Raw genomic sequence first — 16,233 nt, forward strand, 5'->3', positions numbered from 1 at the left:
CTGTTTTCTGATTCATGTTTTTATTTAAGAAAAATTACCATGTCCATATTTTTGGGATGAGATGGATGACATTTGTCATGAATTATAGTCCATTTACCAATAGTCCTTTATCTGAAAAATCCCCCTATTATAAGAGAGGCTTTGAATACACACATGTATGCTGCTGCTAATTCTGCTTCCCGGGGATGTTTCTGTTTTTATCACTGTAACTGGTCCGATGGCTCAATGTGGAGGAATGAAGACTTATTCTTGCATTAAAGCTATAGCTCATCTGTGGCTGTAGTTTCCACTTTGTAATTAGTACCTTTATAACTGCTTTACCTTTGAAGTCAATCCAACTGAAGATGTCCACTACAATCAACTTAACAACATGGCCACCACAGTAGATCAACCTTAGCAAACACAAAAATGACTAGAACTCAGTCATTTTTACAGATAACAAACTAAACTTTAATGTGGCAGTTGATGTGAGAGTCATTCACAACATATATATATATATATATATATATATATGTGTGTGTGTGTGTGGCCATGGGGACAATTTTCCTAACATATACTACCTTGTGAGGACCAACTACTCCCCATGAGGAGAAATGATGTTTTTGGGTTAGGGGTTAGGTTTAGGACTAAGGTGTGAATTGAGTTTAGGTTTGGTTTAGGGTTAGGTATGTACTGGTAATGGTTAGGGTTAGGGTAAGGGTCATGGTTAGGCTGTAGTTAGGGTGTAGAAATGAATGGAAGTCAATGGAAAGTCCTTGTAAAGATAGAGAGACATAACATGTGTGTGTGTGTGTGTTAACATGTAACATTATATTCAAGTATAAAGAAAATCTGCTGTAACACCATTAAATCTCAACATAAGATGATTTTAGTCTAAAACACTGGCATGAAAGGTGGTGGGAGACGTTTTTTAATTCTTACAAAATAAAACAACAATGGCAGAAACAGGTTGGATTACTTTGAGAGGATTTTTAGGGTGTTTTTTTCTTCTTCCTTCTTATGAACCATTGATGGTTATTACACAGCTTGTCTCCTATTTTCTTTTCTTTTTTTCTTTTCTCATAAAGTTGTATCCTTAGGTCATTGTGACAGTCACACACATTGCATATTAGCTCTCTTCAGCTTTGTCTATCTTTTACAATCGTGTCCCATTGACTTCGAACATGAGCACTCTTCAGGTCAGGTTCATAGCCTGATGCTGGTAACATTGTAACCCACCACAACCTGCTGCATGGACGGGTTGTCTGTGTCTAAATGGGCTCCCTCTCTGACTCTATACCAGTGAGGAGAGTGGCATGACACCCAGCAGGATGTCAAAACAAGACCTGTAAAAGGCCAGATGAGCTGTAGTTGAGCCAATAACCATCAAGCACAATGGCGTTTTTGATAAGTCAACTTGGCATCAGTTCTGGTACCAACCAATGAGATGTTCCTACTGCCACCTCAGCTATGCTGTGTCATCAGTCAATAGAGCCTCTCACCAAGGGACACTACACTCACACTACGAAGTATTGGTGTTGTGGGGGAAATGTGTAGAAAATAGTCCCCTATCTGGAAAAGCACTGTAGTGGTCAGGCTACGACTCAGTGCATTGCTGCTGCTTTGTGATCCTGTTAGCATGTAGTTACTACCAGGGAAAACAAAACAAAATAAACAAAATCATTCACTTTTCATAATGACAATTGCATTAATTCTTTAACATTCTACTTATTATTATTCAAAAGTCACTGCCCATTCCTATTAATTACATGCTTTAAATGCACACTATATTGTCTCACCCATTCCAGTCCACTTGGGTAGCTTTTCTTTTTTTTTTTTTTGCAGCTTTGTCCTGCATTTTAGGTTTGAGGAAAAACAATTTTAATCTCTTGGGGGAAAAAAATGTAGTTCAAAAATGTATCCATGGAGATGACATGCAGGTGAACACGCCTCCACCACTCTATTATTATTTGCTAAAATTTGTCTGAGGTTTAATTACAGTAATAGTTTTGTTGGCAGTGATGGTTTAGAGCCCATTTCAACACAGAAACTTTGTGGCTTTAATTAAAATGAAGATGTGTAAGTAAAAGTGTTTGTTTTATTGGTGTTCAGGAGCTCAGCAAGATATGAAGTATTAATGTAAATGTAAACAAAAAACACCTAACGGTCCATTTTTCAGGCTTAAATAGAACTGGTGGATCACTCTTAGTTCCTAAACATCTACAGGTGCCAGGAAGACAAGTTAGTAAATACAAAAGCCTCCTCTTTTTCATATCATCTGTGCTGATTGTAAACATAAACCTATGGGCTGTTTAAATGTGCATAATTAATAATAAAGAAATCATAGCAATTAATCACAGTAGTATCATTAGTTAGTAAATTGTTCTATTTTTCTGAAAATACCTGTAATATGTAATATTATATAAACTAAACTCTATAAACAGGTATAGTTTTACTTTATGTATTCAGTTATTAATAACTGTAATATTAGTACTGATAACAGGACCAAAGATGAGTCCCAGAAAAGACCAGAATGACACTCGTTATATTTTAAACTCATCAAGTTAAAACCTTCTTCTCTACAGAACGTGTTTAATAGTAAAGATTGCATGAAACACTCACATGCTCAGTGGAAAACAACAGACTGCTGTAAAATATTGTATTTATTGTATTTGGCAGGCCAACTTAAAACAGTTTTTAAAAGTGAAATGAGGGGCTGCAAAAGTGATAGTAAAACAAAACAGGTTTGTGAAAGAAGGGACATATTTAGAGAATCAATTTTGATCAAATGATTCAGCATGATTAATGTTAAAAAATGCTTTTAGGAGCTTATTATTTGTCTAAGATGTCAGAAAATCACCCTGTATCAGTTCCCTTTTTGAAATGTTAGAAATTGCGACCATGAAGCCTCAGGAGTGCTTTGAACATTTTGATACAAGTATAAAATTTAAAAAAGTCATTCATGTAGATAAGAAAAGAAGCTCATTTTTTGGCTCCATAATAAACAGTTTCTTTGAGTTTAAGAATGTTTTTTTTTCTGACAGAAGCAAAAATTCAGATTATTTTTTTCTTAAATTTTACAGAATGTATCTGCCTTAGGAAACAGATTTTTATATTATTTGTAAACTGTTACTGTTATCCTTCAAATAAACTACTAACAAAAATCCTAAAGCTAGGTCAAATTCTTCCTTTCTAAAATGGTTTCTTTGATTCACAACAATTTACATTCAATAAAAACCCAGCTAAGGTAGAGAACTGGTACAACATGTCCTAAATGAGTATAACTCCAAGTTACTTATAAACCAGGGTGCTGTCTATGAATGTTAGCTATTTAGGGCCAAGGTTTAATCCAATGTTTCAAGATCCTAAAAACACCACTGATGGTGCCTCTACCTTATAATTTAATTTGTTTAGTAATGGAGCTCTTAGCTGGAAGATTTCATTATGTGGATTCATTTCCTCACTGAAGGAGTTGAACTACAAATAATCTGTTTCTGACTCCCAAAACAACAAACTGCAGCAATAATGGATATAAAGGTGCTCTTTTTTTCCACAGACAGGACAGGTATTTTTTATGCCTTTATAAGTGATAAAGTTTGTCATTGGTGAAAAAAAATATGCTGCTGTTTAGACACCTGCGATGCTAACAATTCAAAGACTGCTGCTGATGATTTTTACCTGTCATTTGTGTTATTCAAGTCATTTCATGGGAGTGATTACCATTGGTAAAACTTAGTCCTTTATAAATAAAACTGGCATGACTCGAGAGCAGGTGATGGCACATTTTGGTGCAGTGGTGCAGAAGTAAACTTGTGATGTAACCCAGTTTTCTAACACAATGCCTTCCAACTTTTTGGTGAGACATTTGAACATTAATTGAGCGGTTTTTATATTAGGATAAGGAATTTGATATTCAATCAGGTGACAGAGATGGTGAGGAGCAAGGAGACAACAGACAAAGTGAAGAAGTTGAGAAGACAGAGGAAACAGTAGGCAACCCAGGGTCAGGTGACCAAAGAGAGGCAGATAAAGAACAGGGAAAGGCAGCACAAGAAACACAGATGACCAGGTAACAGACCTAAAAAATAAATGTCATATATATACATTTCAGCATATTTGCTAAAAATGACATGAAGGGTTTTAGCCTTCTCTTGTTTACTTACTAATGGCTATATTTGTGGAATTGTGTTGTAATTTTTCCTAGCCAAATTTTAGGACACCAGGTAAATACACTTGGAAAATTGATAAATTTAGGTGTGTCATATAATACATTCCAAAAGTGTAAAATATTTGTTACTGTTGGAAGAAATGTGAAAAAGTAAGCCTTTTCTTAATTGTTGAAGATGCAAAGTAAATACAAAAAAAGTTAAGTAAAACATAGTAAAAGCAGTACATTGTATTTCATATACAGTTAACCCAAAATCTCCTGAATCCTTTTAGAAAAGTAAATGATTTAAAAATTTAATTATTATTATTTAATAAATAAATAAGCAGAGAGCCTAACCCCCCCAATGTTGGACACAAAGTTACGCCCCTGGGGGTTAGAACATGTCAGTGGCCAGTATAAGAAACTGGTGTTTGAGAGCAGTTTAGTGTGCAATATCTGAGTAACCAGGACATTATTTTTAGAAAAGGAAAACCCAAATTCCTGTTGGGTGTAAAATTGTAGGTCTGATTCTTTACAAAAAATGTGAGCAGAATTCTGTTTTTTTATGTTACTGACAGGAACACCTGAAGTCCACTGCAGATACTTACAACAAGAACGCTAATAGTTTGTTTTTCTGAGAATGGAGCTTTTTTCGAGTTACAGTGGTGACTTGTGTGAAATGATAATAGCTGTGCCACTCGAATGTGAGTAAAAGAAAGTGGCGAGATCACCTGTGCAAAGAATAACCGTTGTCTGATAGTGGATTTCTTTTCTTTCTTAACAAGACTGTAGACCGTGCTGACTAAAGACAGCAATAATTACAAAAAATACAAAAAAATAGCCCCAGATCTTTGTAATAACAGTGACTCAGTATTTAATCAGAACTGATTTTTGTCTGCCAGTCATCCATATAATAGGAGTGAAACAAGACACTCGACTCACAAGATGAGATGAGATTTGAATAATATTTTTAGGAAAACTTCAAAGATGAAATATATGCTTTGTCCTTTTACTGAAGCCTCTTAGAGGTTTTGCCACAAACTCAACTGAGTGGCATCTCCCCTGACCTGAGTCTCTTCAGATTTTCAACTTTGTATTACATTTTAACTTCTCATTAATGCCTGGTGACCTTTGAACTTATGGGTGTCAAACTCTTTTTCACAAGTAGACAAAATCATATCTAGATTCCAGTTGAAGAAAAGCTTTTTCCAAGTTGTTTTTGAAAATGTTGTGTCAAAATATTCCTGCAGAACTTGACTTTTCTAAGTATCTTATTTATCCATCAGAACAAATGGTTCATAAAAACATTTGATCACAGGTATCAAAACAGCAGAACAAAACTCAATTAAAATCTAAACACACATTTTACTTAAAACCTGGAAGAGACAACACAAAAAATAACTTTGTTATAATTAATTCAGACAGACACTCTGCAGCTGTGATCTGCTCTGACAGGTGTTTGTCTGAGAATTCTTGTCTTGAGCTGTGGATACTCTTGGGACTTACTGAAGTGGGCTTTAGAGCAAACTCCTGTATTTTGTATTATTATTATTAATAATATTTTCATTCAAATGAAAAGTTGTTCACTCTGGTGAACTCAGAAATAGTTGCATACTGCTCAACTCTTTTCATGACAGAGCTTTAGACTAAGATCATCTTATGTTGTGAAATGAGTTGTAGCCCTTTTGGTCAAACCCGGAATTAACATTATGTGCAATCTCTTGCAATATCTTGTGTAATCTCACATGATCTGTTTGTGCTCGGAAAATGGTTTGTACATGTCAGCTGCTACTACACCAAATTTTAGCAAAACATATCAGTAAAATTGACAAGGCAGGACTTGACAGGATTCAGACTCGCAACACAATAACGAAGTTTTAAGGATTTTATTATGGACAGACTAAGAGCGGAACCAGAGGCTCTGAACAGCGCACTCACGTGACCGTTGTGGATCGGGACCAGAACAGGTAAGTCCTCCTTAGCTTGGTAGCTAGGTGCAGACAGGCTTGTCTGAAAGGGGCTGAGGCGAGAGGGAAAGTCCAGGTACAGGCGGGGGGTCATTACCGGTGGGTCAGAAGTCCGAAGTCAAAACCAGAGAGGGAGAATCCAAAGGGCGAGGTCTAGGTGAACGAAGCGAGGTCGATAACGAGAGGTCAGAGTCCAAAGTAGTATCAGGCAAGGAGCAGGCAAGAGACGATGGTCGTGGAGCAGGCAAGGATCGAGATCAGGCATGAACGAGAATATAACGCTGGACATTTACTGGCTGTGAGGCTTTCAATAATCTAGCGCTTGAGTACTGGGAGCTGTGAGTATATATAGAGACAGGAACAGGTGAAACAGATGAGGCTAATGGCGTTGACATGGAAACTGAGGCGTGGCTAGAAACTGGGAGTAGGAAGTTAAGTGGCTGTGGCATGACTAGAGACAAGAGGCGTGGCAGGAACAGATGGAACTGTGACAAAAATTCAATAAGGGATAGCTATTTTTGTGTAGACTAAGGTTGATTAGCTGTGGTGGCCATCTCAAAGTGGCTCCAATAGTTAACTATTTAACTATTTCTGAAAGTTTCATTACAATCTATCCAGTAGTTCACAAACTTTTTTGCTAACAGACAAACATTATTAACACAACATTTAATGCCAAAATATTTATGCAAAGTATGTATTAGGGATGATGCTCAGCTGCTACCATATAAAATGTTAGCACAATATCTACAAAATTGACAGAGTTATAGCCATTTTGTGTTTTTCATCTTGAATTGGGTTGATGTCAAGGAATGGCAGGTCAAAGGGTCTAAAATGCTAGCTCAATAGGAAGACAACAGCAGTGTGTGGAAATAATAAATAAATAAAAATAAATTAATAATAAAACAAAAAGCTGACAAGGCAGCAAAACAATAACTATAAAGCCCCAAAAACACCAAGGAACACACATCGACCAGGAAGTGAGCAAACACAATGAAGGAACAATTGCTAAATGACAACCGGGAGTATAAGTGGGCTGGGAGAGGTGATTACTGAGGAGAAACGATGAGTGTAATTAGCAAATGTTGGGACAGTATGAGTGATACAGAGGAACTGGGGAGCTAAGGAACTGATAGCAAAAAGCCGGGAAGTCAAACAGAGTAACAGAAACTTGAACACACGATGTTATCTAAAAACATCTATATAACAAGAACTACAACCACAACACCCTAGGATCATTGCAGTTAAATCAAAAAATGAATCATTTGCAGATGTATCAGTATCATTTACTTTAGTAGCTCAATATCTGTAAAAGTCATTGAGTTATTGTCATTTTTGTGTTTGCTAAGATCACTTTGCTCAGGCAGCCATCAAATTAACTCCAGAAGTTATTCAGTTGTAGATGTACAACCAATGATTACTTTCGGAGAGTTTCATTAAAATATGTTGTGTGATTCATAAGATCTCTTGCTAATCGAACACACACACACAGACATAGGCAAAAATATTACTGCTCTACCTTCGGCGCTGGGTGATAATTAAAAAGCTTGTATGGAGGAGGAGACTCTTTTGTGCAGTCTGATGTCACAACCTTCACTTCACCTTGAATTTTGATCAACCCTTTAACTCAAATACATTAGCTAACTTTTCTCAGCTGTACAGTCGGCATTCACCATTAGAACTCAGCATTAAAATGTGAGGGCAGGGGACGCTGCCCTCACAACACAGATTGAGTCATGCGCCGCACTGGTCCTTGTGCCTTAAGGGCAAAACACACAGGAATCGTATGACGCGTGTCAAAAATTACACCTCCATTATTTTCAGTTATGACCCCCACTCAGAGAGCGGCTGGCTGCTGACCGACACTTTGTGCTGTGGCATCCAAGGATATTTTTAGGTTTTAATTTTAAGTGTCACTGGAGTGCTTCTGGAAAAATATTTAAGTGTACTCCCTGACTGCAAACATCTGGGTTCCCATAGCAGGTCCTTCTTTTCTGTTTTTTATTTTTGACAGTTTGTTGTTTAGTTGTAGCACCATTTCATATCACAAGTTTAAAAATGGATGCAAAAGATACATTTTTGACAAAAAATATCCATAGATCTATAACCCCAAATCTCATCATTTTAAAGACAATGGCAAGAAGTTGATCCATTGCTTAAGACTATGGTTCTCCGACTGTGGTACAAGTACCACTGGTGGTACTCAAGATCAGTCATGGTACTTAAAGCTATCATAAAATGAATTGTGATGTAAAGCTAAAAAATAATAAAATCAGTCCAGTGACCACAACAGTTTGACGAATGAAGTCAAAGGCAAGGCACATCTGAGACATATCAAGACCATATCTACTTTCTTTAGCCTAGGAATTAAAATGTAAAAAATTGTTACATTTTTTTTCAGTTCTTTTCCAAATGTCTTCATGTTTGTTGCTTGAATTTTGGAACACATCCTTAAACGTGAATGTCACATTTATCAGGTGTTTTAGCCTCTACTACTAGACCACCTCACCCAAGGCTGGCTCAGCCAAGCTTGATCAGGCCTTGTTTTGTGTCACTTAGCCAGGTGTGTTTGTTGAAGGGTTAAGCTTAGTATAAAGAATTTAGTTTGGTTTTTAGGTTAGAGTTAAAAACTCAAGTCATTATTAGATTGTCATAATAGTAACACTTAAAGAGCTTAGTATCTTCTAAGGTAGTACTCATTAGGAAAGGTTTGCTTAAGAGATTAAGGTTTTTCTGGTAAGAAAAAATATTAAGCTAACATCTTAAAGTTGCTCTGTGCTGTTATGGCACACTTCAGATTGACATGTTCTGTTTTATTGTTTTATTGGCATTAACTGACTCGTTTCCAGTGATGCACCACCATGTGTTGTTCCTAGTGTGTTTTCCGCTTTCAATTTCTGTATTGAATGCTACTACACAAACTATTTAAAAAAGCACAAAGATGTCTTTAGTTCCAATTTCACCAAGAAAGTCACGTTGATTGTAGCCTGATCTTGCTTCACGATACAGTTTTCAACTCGGTGAGAAATCCTGTAACGTTTCACTATCGCCAGATCTCATCACACTTCTGCAACCACCAGAAAAGTGAACAGAAACACAACAACCATCAAAGCAAGTCAGCTTTGTCTGAGGCTTTCCTTCACACACGGTCTGGCTGCAGATTTGACTCTTTGTCCTTTAGGTTTCATTTATTTGCTCCTCTCTCCCTTGGTGAGGGGGCTCGGTGTGAGTGCAGCTCTCTCAGAGGGGCTTCTCACCACACATCACACTAGAGGCCATGGCCTTGCTTTTCACCGCATCAAACACTTTGTTCTTGCTGTTTTCCCTCGCCAGGATGAAAGTTGTGCATGATTATTCATCCCCTCCAGAACATATATATATTTTCTCACTCTCACATTCATATGCTTGAGTTTTTTTCTTCAGCAGATAGTGGTAATCAGGCATATTAATATTTAGAAGGGAAGCGTTTTGGTAATACCCGTGACAGGAGCACATTATGGTTTGGGGCTGCAGCACATCAAAGGCTTGTTTGAAAGAGCTGTTTATTCGATTGTTGTTTTTCATAGGAGGCCATTTTTTTCTGTCTGACCTTGTTTCTGTGTGAACTCAACACATTAAAGGTGAAATGAAAAGTGTTTTGAAGCTAACATAAATCAAAAGAAAGTCATAAAAGGTACTTGTTTTCCGAGTCTTGCATTTTAAAAAATGTACACAAATTTAAAATTAATAATAAGAGATTGAAAAAAATTACTAGGGTCTCTTCTACGTGTTCCATGATCACGCTGGAGTGTGACGTATCGAGTGCCAAACACAGGAACACCAACGAGGCAGTAAATATCAAATACAGATAGTGTGGGGGTGAAATGGTTCAGTGCGTTGCAATGAATTATCTGAACTGACCCAAAACTACAACAGCTGAGTCATTCAGCTTTCCAAAGGAAAGAAAGTTTGACTGATTTGGTTAGTTTAGCCCCTTATGAAAATTACAGCCAGAAGCTCGGTGACCAACTGAGTAGTTTAAGTTTTAAAGAGGGCCACCTGACATACAAACCGTCAATAGAAGAACCAGCGCTTCCTGGTATTTGACCACCTCTGGCTGCCTCTTGCTGATGGACTGCCACCCACCGTCTCCCGCTGTCTGGATGGGAAACTCCTTGAAGACTGTGTGACGTCATTGTAAATCTTGGGGGTTCCCCTTGTGAAATGTCAAGTTTCCGACCAAAAAAATGTGTCTTCAAACCGGTCCTCTTGTTGACAGAACTTGCTTCTTCTGCTTCCATTTTACCTGATAAACGCTGACAGTAACTTCCTCAGTGTCCTACAGCGGTCTGCTACAGCAGTCTCCTTAATGTCACCAACCAAGGAGGTAACACCATCCACACAATTACCCCCCAAAAAACTCTAAAAATAAGTCACTAATGTTTTAAATCAGAGAAATGGACCACTGGAGTGTTTTATGATAGTGTTTGAAAGAAACACATGAAAAATGATTATTTTGATATTTTATTTCATTTCACCTTTAACTCTGCTTTGTGTTTGAGTTTACAGGTAACCTTGCACATTCTGAAGAACAAATAGCAGAACTTCACACAAACAGCCCACACAGTTTAGCAGTGCTTTTACACTTTTTTAGAATGTGCCTGCACACTACAATGACAGAGACACCGGTGTGTGTGTGTGTGTGTGTGTGTGTGTGGGTAGGTGTCCCCATACTTATTGGGTTTTTTTCCTCTCTCGGTCTGCTGTAGCATGTGTTTTATCATACTTGCATTTTTTTACCCCTAACATTTCCATTATTTGTTTGGGTTTGTTATCGCTCATCAAAAGGACAGCAGATGATACATTTTTTGTCTGCATCTGTGTGTGTGTTTACATGTCTATCTGTTATTAAAATATCTCTTGAGCCACCAGATGGATTTTAATGAAACTCTCAGAAAGTAATCATTTGATGTACATCTACAACTGATTAACTTTTGAAGTGAACCCAATTCAAGATGGTTGCCACACAAAACTGACCTTATAAATCACAAAATTGCTACCTACAGTTTTGGTGTGGTAGTAGGTGAGACTAATCCCCAACACGTATTTTGAGTGCTAATAAATCCTGCAAGATTTGTGTTTAATTTTTTGCACTTTTGCAGTAATCTCTTTCTCTATTATCAAACTATTTCATGAACAACAGGTTGGTTTTTAATTTTCAGATTTTCTAATTCTCAGGACATATTCATTCACTGTACCTGTACAACAGCCAAGCCACTTTAACCCACTTCTAGCCAGAGACAACTGAACTTGGAAAACAGAAAAATGGCTTTAATTTGGCTGCCGATAACTCAGTAAATTTCAGATATTGAATTAAAAGTTGGTGTGGTGGTAGCTGAGAGAGATTTACAACACATACTCCAAGGGATACCTAATGTGACATCCTTATCTAAAACTTCAGTGTTAAATGTTGAAGTGAACCTAGTTTGTCTGTTTGCAAAATATCTCATAAACCACTGGAGGGATTTTAATGGAACCTTTAAAAAATTATCAATAAATAAATGTACATCTACAGCTGATTAACATTTAGAGTCAATACAATTTAAACTTTGGCCTAAAGGGAGGTGGGCGATAAGTATTCCTTGAAGGAGTGTTAGGCCTTTAATTTTTAAGTTGAGTTTTTTATTCCATCCATCCATCCATCCATCCATCCATCCATCCATCCATCCATCCATCCATCCATCCATCCATTTTCTTTACCCGCTTCTCCTTTCCGGTTCACGGGGCAGCTGGTGCCTATTTCCAGCAGTCACTGTGTGAGAGGTGGGGGTCCATCTCAGGGATACATAGAAAAAAAAGAGAAACAACCATTCACGCTCTCACTCACAGCTAGGGACAATTTAGAGTATCCAGTTAACCTAGCATGCATGTTTTTGGTCTGTGGGAGGAAACCAGAGTACCTGGAGTAAAGCCACATGTGTACAGGAAGAACATGTAAACGTCACACAGAAAGGCTTCAGGCCAGGGGGCGAACCTGTGACCTTCTTGCTGTGAGGATACAGCTCTAATCACTGCATCACTGTGCCACTAAATTGTTGATTTTCTAGAAAAGAAGCTGTTCACATCTTTTTTTTCCCAAAACCGAAAAGCTGAGAATGACTTCAGGACCTTGAATAAGCTGAACATTTTGTGCTCTTAGGATGCTTGAAGTAGCGACAGGATTCAGCTGGGCCCTGCAGTGGAGATTCAACTCTATTCATATGATGAAATGCTTAAAACTGTTGCGCTAAGAAATCTTTCTTTTGTTCCCCTTACCTCCCCTCAACCAACCCCACCTTATTGCCCTCACCTCTCTCTCCTGATTTGTGCAGAGTGCAAGTTCCACTGCACCAATGGAAATTGCTTGCGTCTGGGCTCGCTGATCTGCAACCAACTGAATAACTGTGGGGACAACAGTGATGAGGAGAATTGCCCTGTGGTCACCCAGCATCCTCCACCAGGCATCTTCAACTGTAAGTGGAGCAGGCTGCTGCTACACCTGTAAATCGCTTTATGTTATCATGCACAAGCAAAGCACACAGCCAGCTGTCCTTTTCTCCCTCCTTTTCCTTTCTGCTTTGTCTTTCTTTCTTTTTTACTTCACTTCAGTTTTATCCCAGAGAATTTCTTGTCAATCCTTACTGAATGTGGACAATGCAAATGCGTTTATCTCCACTGAGAACGTTCCATGCACTACTGTACAAACTGTATTCTTGTCAGATTAGGAAAAATTACTTCTGTTCGCTGTCAGCAGAAAAAAAAAACACCTATGATTTCTTAACTGGTTTAAATCAGGGATTCTCAAACTTTTTTCAAAGGTCCAATCTGATTTCTATATAAGGTCAAAGGTTCAAAACAACTAGTTATGACAAATTCCTTTTATTAATCTTGTTTACAGCTTATAACCCAAAGAATTGGTTCAGTTTGCATACACATTTCATTACAGCTGTTTGCTCTAGCTTACACTCTAGCTTTGTGTGAATTTTAACTTAAACTTTATTAACTTAATTTCTCTTCATGCCTCAGCAAAATGAAATGCCTGTTTTTAGAAAAGAACAAACCTATTAAATAAACAGAACATAAAGGCAACAAGACATTGTACCATTAAAATGATTGATTTAAAAGTTACAGATATTCTGAGCTGTGTAAAATACAGAGCAATCTAGTGTCAGATAGAGTAACTGAATTAAATATTCATTTGTCAAACATGTACTTTATTGCTGAGATTGCAGACTCATATTGAACCAAACATTATATGGACAAACTAAATGTGTCTTTCTTCATCTACTCATCTTTGAAGATTTGGTTTTCTAAAGCTGAAAACACACTACACAATTTTTTGGCAACAATTGGCAGATCTAGTAGGCACAAAATGTTGTTAATGTGTGAGAGATAAAGACTTTAAGTCTGCGAGTGTGTGAGGGGAACAAACCTGACCTGACCTCAGTCTCTGTCAGTCAAACGCCTCTGAGTTTCTGGAGCCGAATCTTGACGCAGTTGGGTAGAGTGAATGGATTACCAACCAAACTGCAAACACAAAATGCCAATAGCCAATGAAGAAAGAGAGGGTAGGACACAAGAAATGACACCAGAAGAATGGATAGCCGCTCTTAAAAAAGTGTATTACTGCAGCTATCACAGCTTTTAATGTGTGAGTCAGCCATATTGGATTTTGAGGTCTAGGCTAGTCAGGAGTCCTGGACTTTCTGAGTTGAAATTCTGACTTGTTCCAGTTAGTTTCTTTTGACTTGGAGCTCCAAAATTCCAACTTCCGTGTACAAATTGAACACAACATTAGCACCACCTCTTGATGGAAACAAGCATCTAGCTCCCGATGCTTGTCTCTAAGGTTCAGATTTGCTTCATGAGACAAAATTTAAATTTACATTCTCCTGCAATTCAGAAATAGCACCAGTGGGAGTGTCCAGTTCTGTCATGAAAATGAATCAAGTCACCTGTTGAGTAATTTAAGATGTTCTCTGATTCAGAATAAAGAAAATGTCTACTATAAAAGTTTATAGTGTATACTTTGACATATGTGAGCTTTAACCTTTTTGCTTTTGGATGGTTTTAAGCAACATAGTCTCTGAGAAAACAACCCATTTGGAAAAAAGTGACCTATGTTTGAGGTGAGGTCATATCCTCATCATTATGATGTTTTTTCTGACTTTGGTGCAGCTGGCCCTCACACTGAAGGCCCCCGAGTAAGCAACATCTGGGCTCATGTCTGCCTCATCTATCCTGAACCATTCACACTAATTCAACACTTTGGACTTTGCGCTCAGTTCTGCAGTATGAACTGTGTTTGTTGCATCAGAAGGATGAAACTTTACTGCTTTTGACATCCTCTTTTTTTTAGCTTTACAGATAAGGAAACAAAAGAGTAATCTGCATGAACACTAAGACCTAAACAGTCTGTCAGAACACTTACACCCATAGACTGAGTAGAATTTCAGTTGCAGCTGCCAATACACAGGATAAATGTAAAGAACCCCTTAGCAGAGATATTTTACAGTGTTTTCCTTCATCTATTTACTACAAAGTGCTTAACCTTTTTTATGGGCGTTGCTTGGACTTAAACCTAGCTTGCCTATGGATGTCATCTTACCTACAACCCCCTCGGTGATAGCCACCTCCCTCCACTCTCCTGCAAAGCGTCCAGGGAGCGAGATAAGAGTGTTCCCTCGACTCGTCACGATCAATGGGAACACACAGGAGGAGGGCGGGGGGATGGAAGGTAGAGATGCAGAGAGAGGGAGAGAACAAGAGGGTGAAGGACACCGGTGGGCTCCGGTGGCTGTCTGCCAGACCACTTTGATGTGCTGCAGCGTTCTCTTTCAACAACTTTTAGGAGGAGAGAGAAAACTTTTTTACAGCAGCACTTTCATCCTTGGCTGTGGGAGTGTGTGTGTGTGTGTGCAGTGTTCAGTGTGTGTGTGTGTGTCTGGGGGGCAGGCTCCTTACCTTCTCCTCCATCTCTTGCCTCTCATCTCACACTCCCTCATTCACCCCCCCCCCCCCCCCCCCTTCAAATGCTTTTCACCTCTCCAACCTTGTTGTTTTTTGAATTTATCTAATTTATTTTCTCTTTCTAGCTAGGTTTTTACTGCCCCAAAAGGCACAGGGAGAAACTTTTCTTTTTCTTCTTCTTTTTTTTTTTTTTATTATGTGTGTGTGTGTGTGGTTGAGTAAGGTGGGAGAGGGTGGGGGGGGGTGGACGAACAATTGTGAGGAGCTCATTTTCAAAGAATACAACCCTGAGCTGGGTACTTAAAATATTGTATTAAGCTGTCTGGGCCGAATGTTAATGTAAACGTCAGTGGCTGGTGTTATGGGGGAAAGAGGTACAATGATTGTAATTTTCTGAGCTGCTGCACATTTTCTGGTGATGCCTGAGAGACACAGAAGGGGGAGAGAGGGACGGATGGATGAATGTAGAGAGAAAGAGAACAGAAGAGAGAGATTTTCCCCCCAAAAAAGAAAGATGGGATTTGAAAAACTGCAGGCAGACTCAGAGGTAGAGCGTAAACAGAAAGCGATGGAAGTGGCGTAGACAGCAGCACAGAAGCTGATAGACAGAATGAGAGGGGGATGAGGAGAGAAATAGAGGACGGGAAGGGTGAGGGACACAGAAAATGTTTCTGTGGTAATGGAGTTTGCCATCTTGTTGCTGCCGCTGGCTGTTGCTGTGGTGGTGGCAGACAGATGGATCATGAATACTGTCTAGACACACTGCAGCCTGACGCCCCACATCTCACTCCCTGCACCTCCTTTCCTCCCCTTCCACTCACCTCTCTAGTCTTGTCATTTTCTCTCTTTCCCTCATGTTTTCTCCTCTTGCAATTGCCGACAGTTGTTCTAGCAGTTGTGCAGTATAACGAAAAAAGAATGAGCCTGATTTTGCTTGCTTTCCAACGAAGCTAAAATACATTAGGATGTATTTCAAAAAATTGTTTTATGCAGTTTTGTTACATGACGTATGTACAGGTGCTGGTCATAAAATTAGAATATCATGAAAAAGTAGATTGATTTCAGTAATTCCATTTAAAAAGTGAAACTTGTATATTATATTCATACATTACATACAAACTCATATATTTCAAATGTTTATTTCGTTTAATTTTG

General features: G+C 38.3%; 1 protein-coding gene across 2 annotated transcripts in view; it reads left to right on the forward strand.

The window, feature by feature from the left end:
- LOC108234192 (low-density lipoprotein receptor class A domain-containing protein 4) overlaps window positions 1-16,233 on the forward strand; it is a 315,320-nt gene that overhangs the window by 161,912 nt on the left and 137,175 nt on the right. For both annotated transcript variants that reach the window (XM_025005265.2, XM_037980098.1), the window contains one exon: window positions 12,441-12,581. In XM_025005265.2, the coding sequence (XP_024861033.1) occupies window positions 12,441-12,581 (141 nt within the window). The remainder of the gene's footprint in view (window positions 1-12,440; window positions 12,582-16,233) is intronic.

This window comes from Kryptolebias marmoratus, linkage group LG16 (assembly GCF_001649575.2).
Source record: "Kryptolebias marmoratus isolate JLee-2015 linkage group LG16, ASM164957v2, whole genome shotgun sequence".
NCBI lineage: Eukaryota > Metazoa > Chordata > Actinopteri > Cyprinodontiformes > Rivulidae > Kryptolebias > Kryptolebias marmoratus.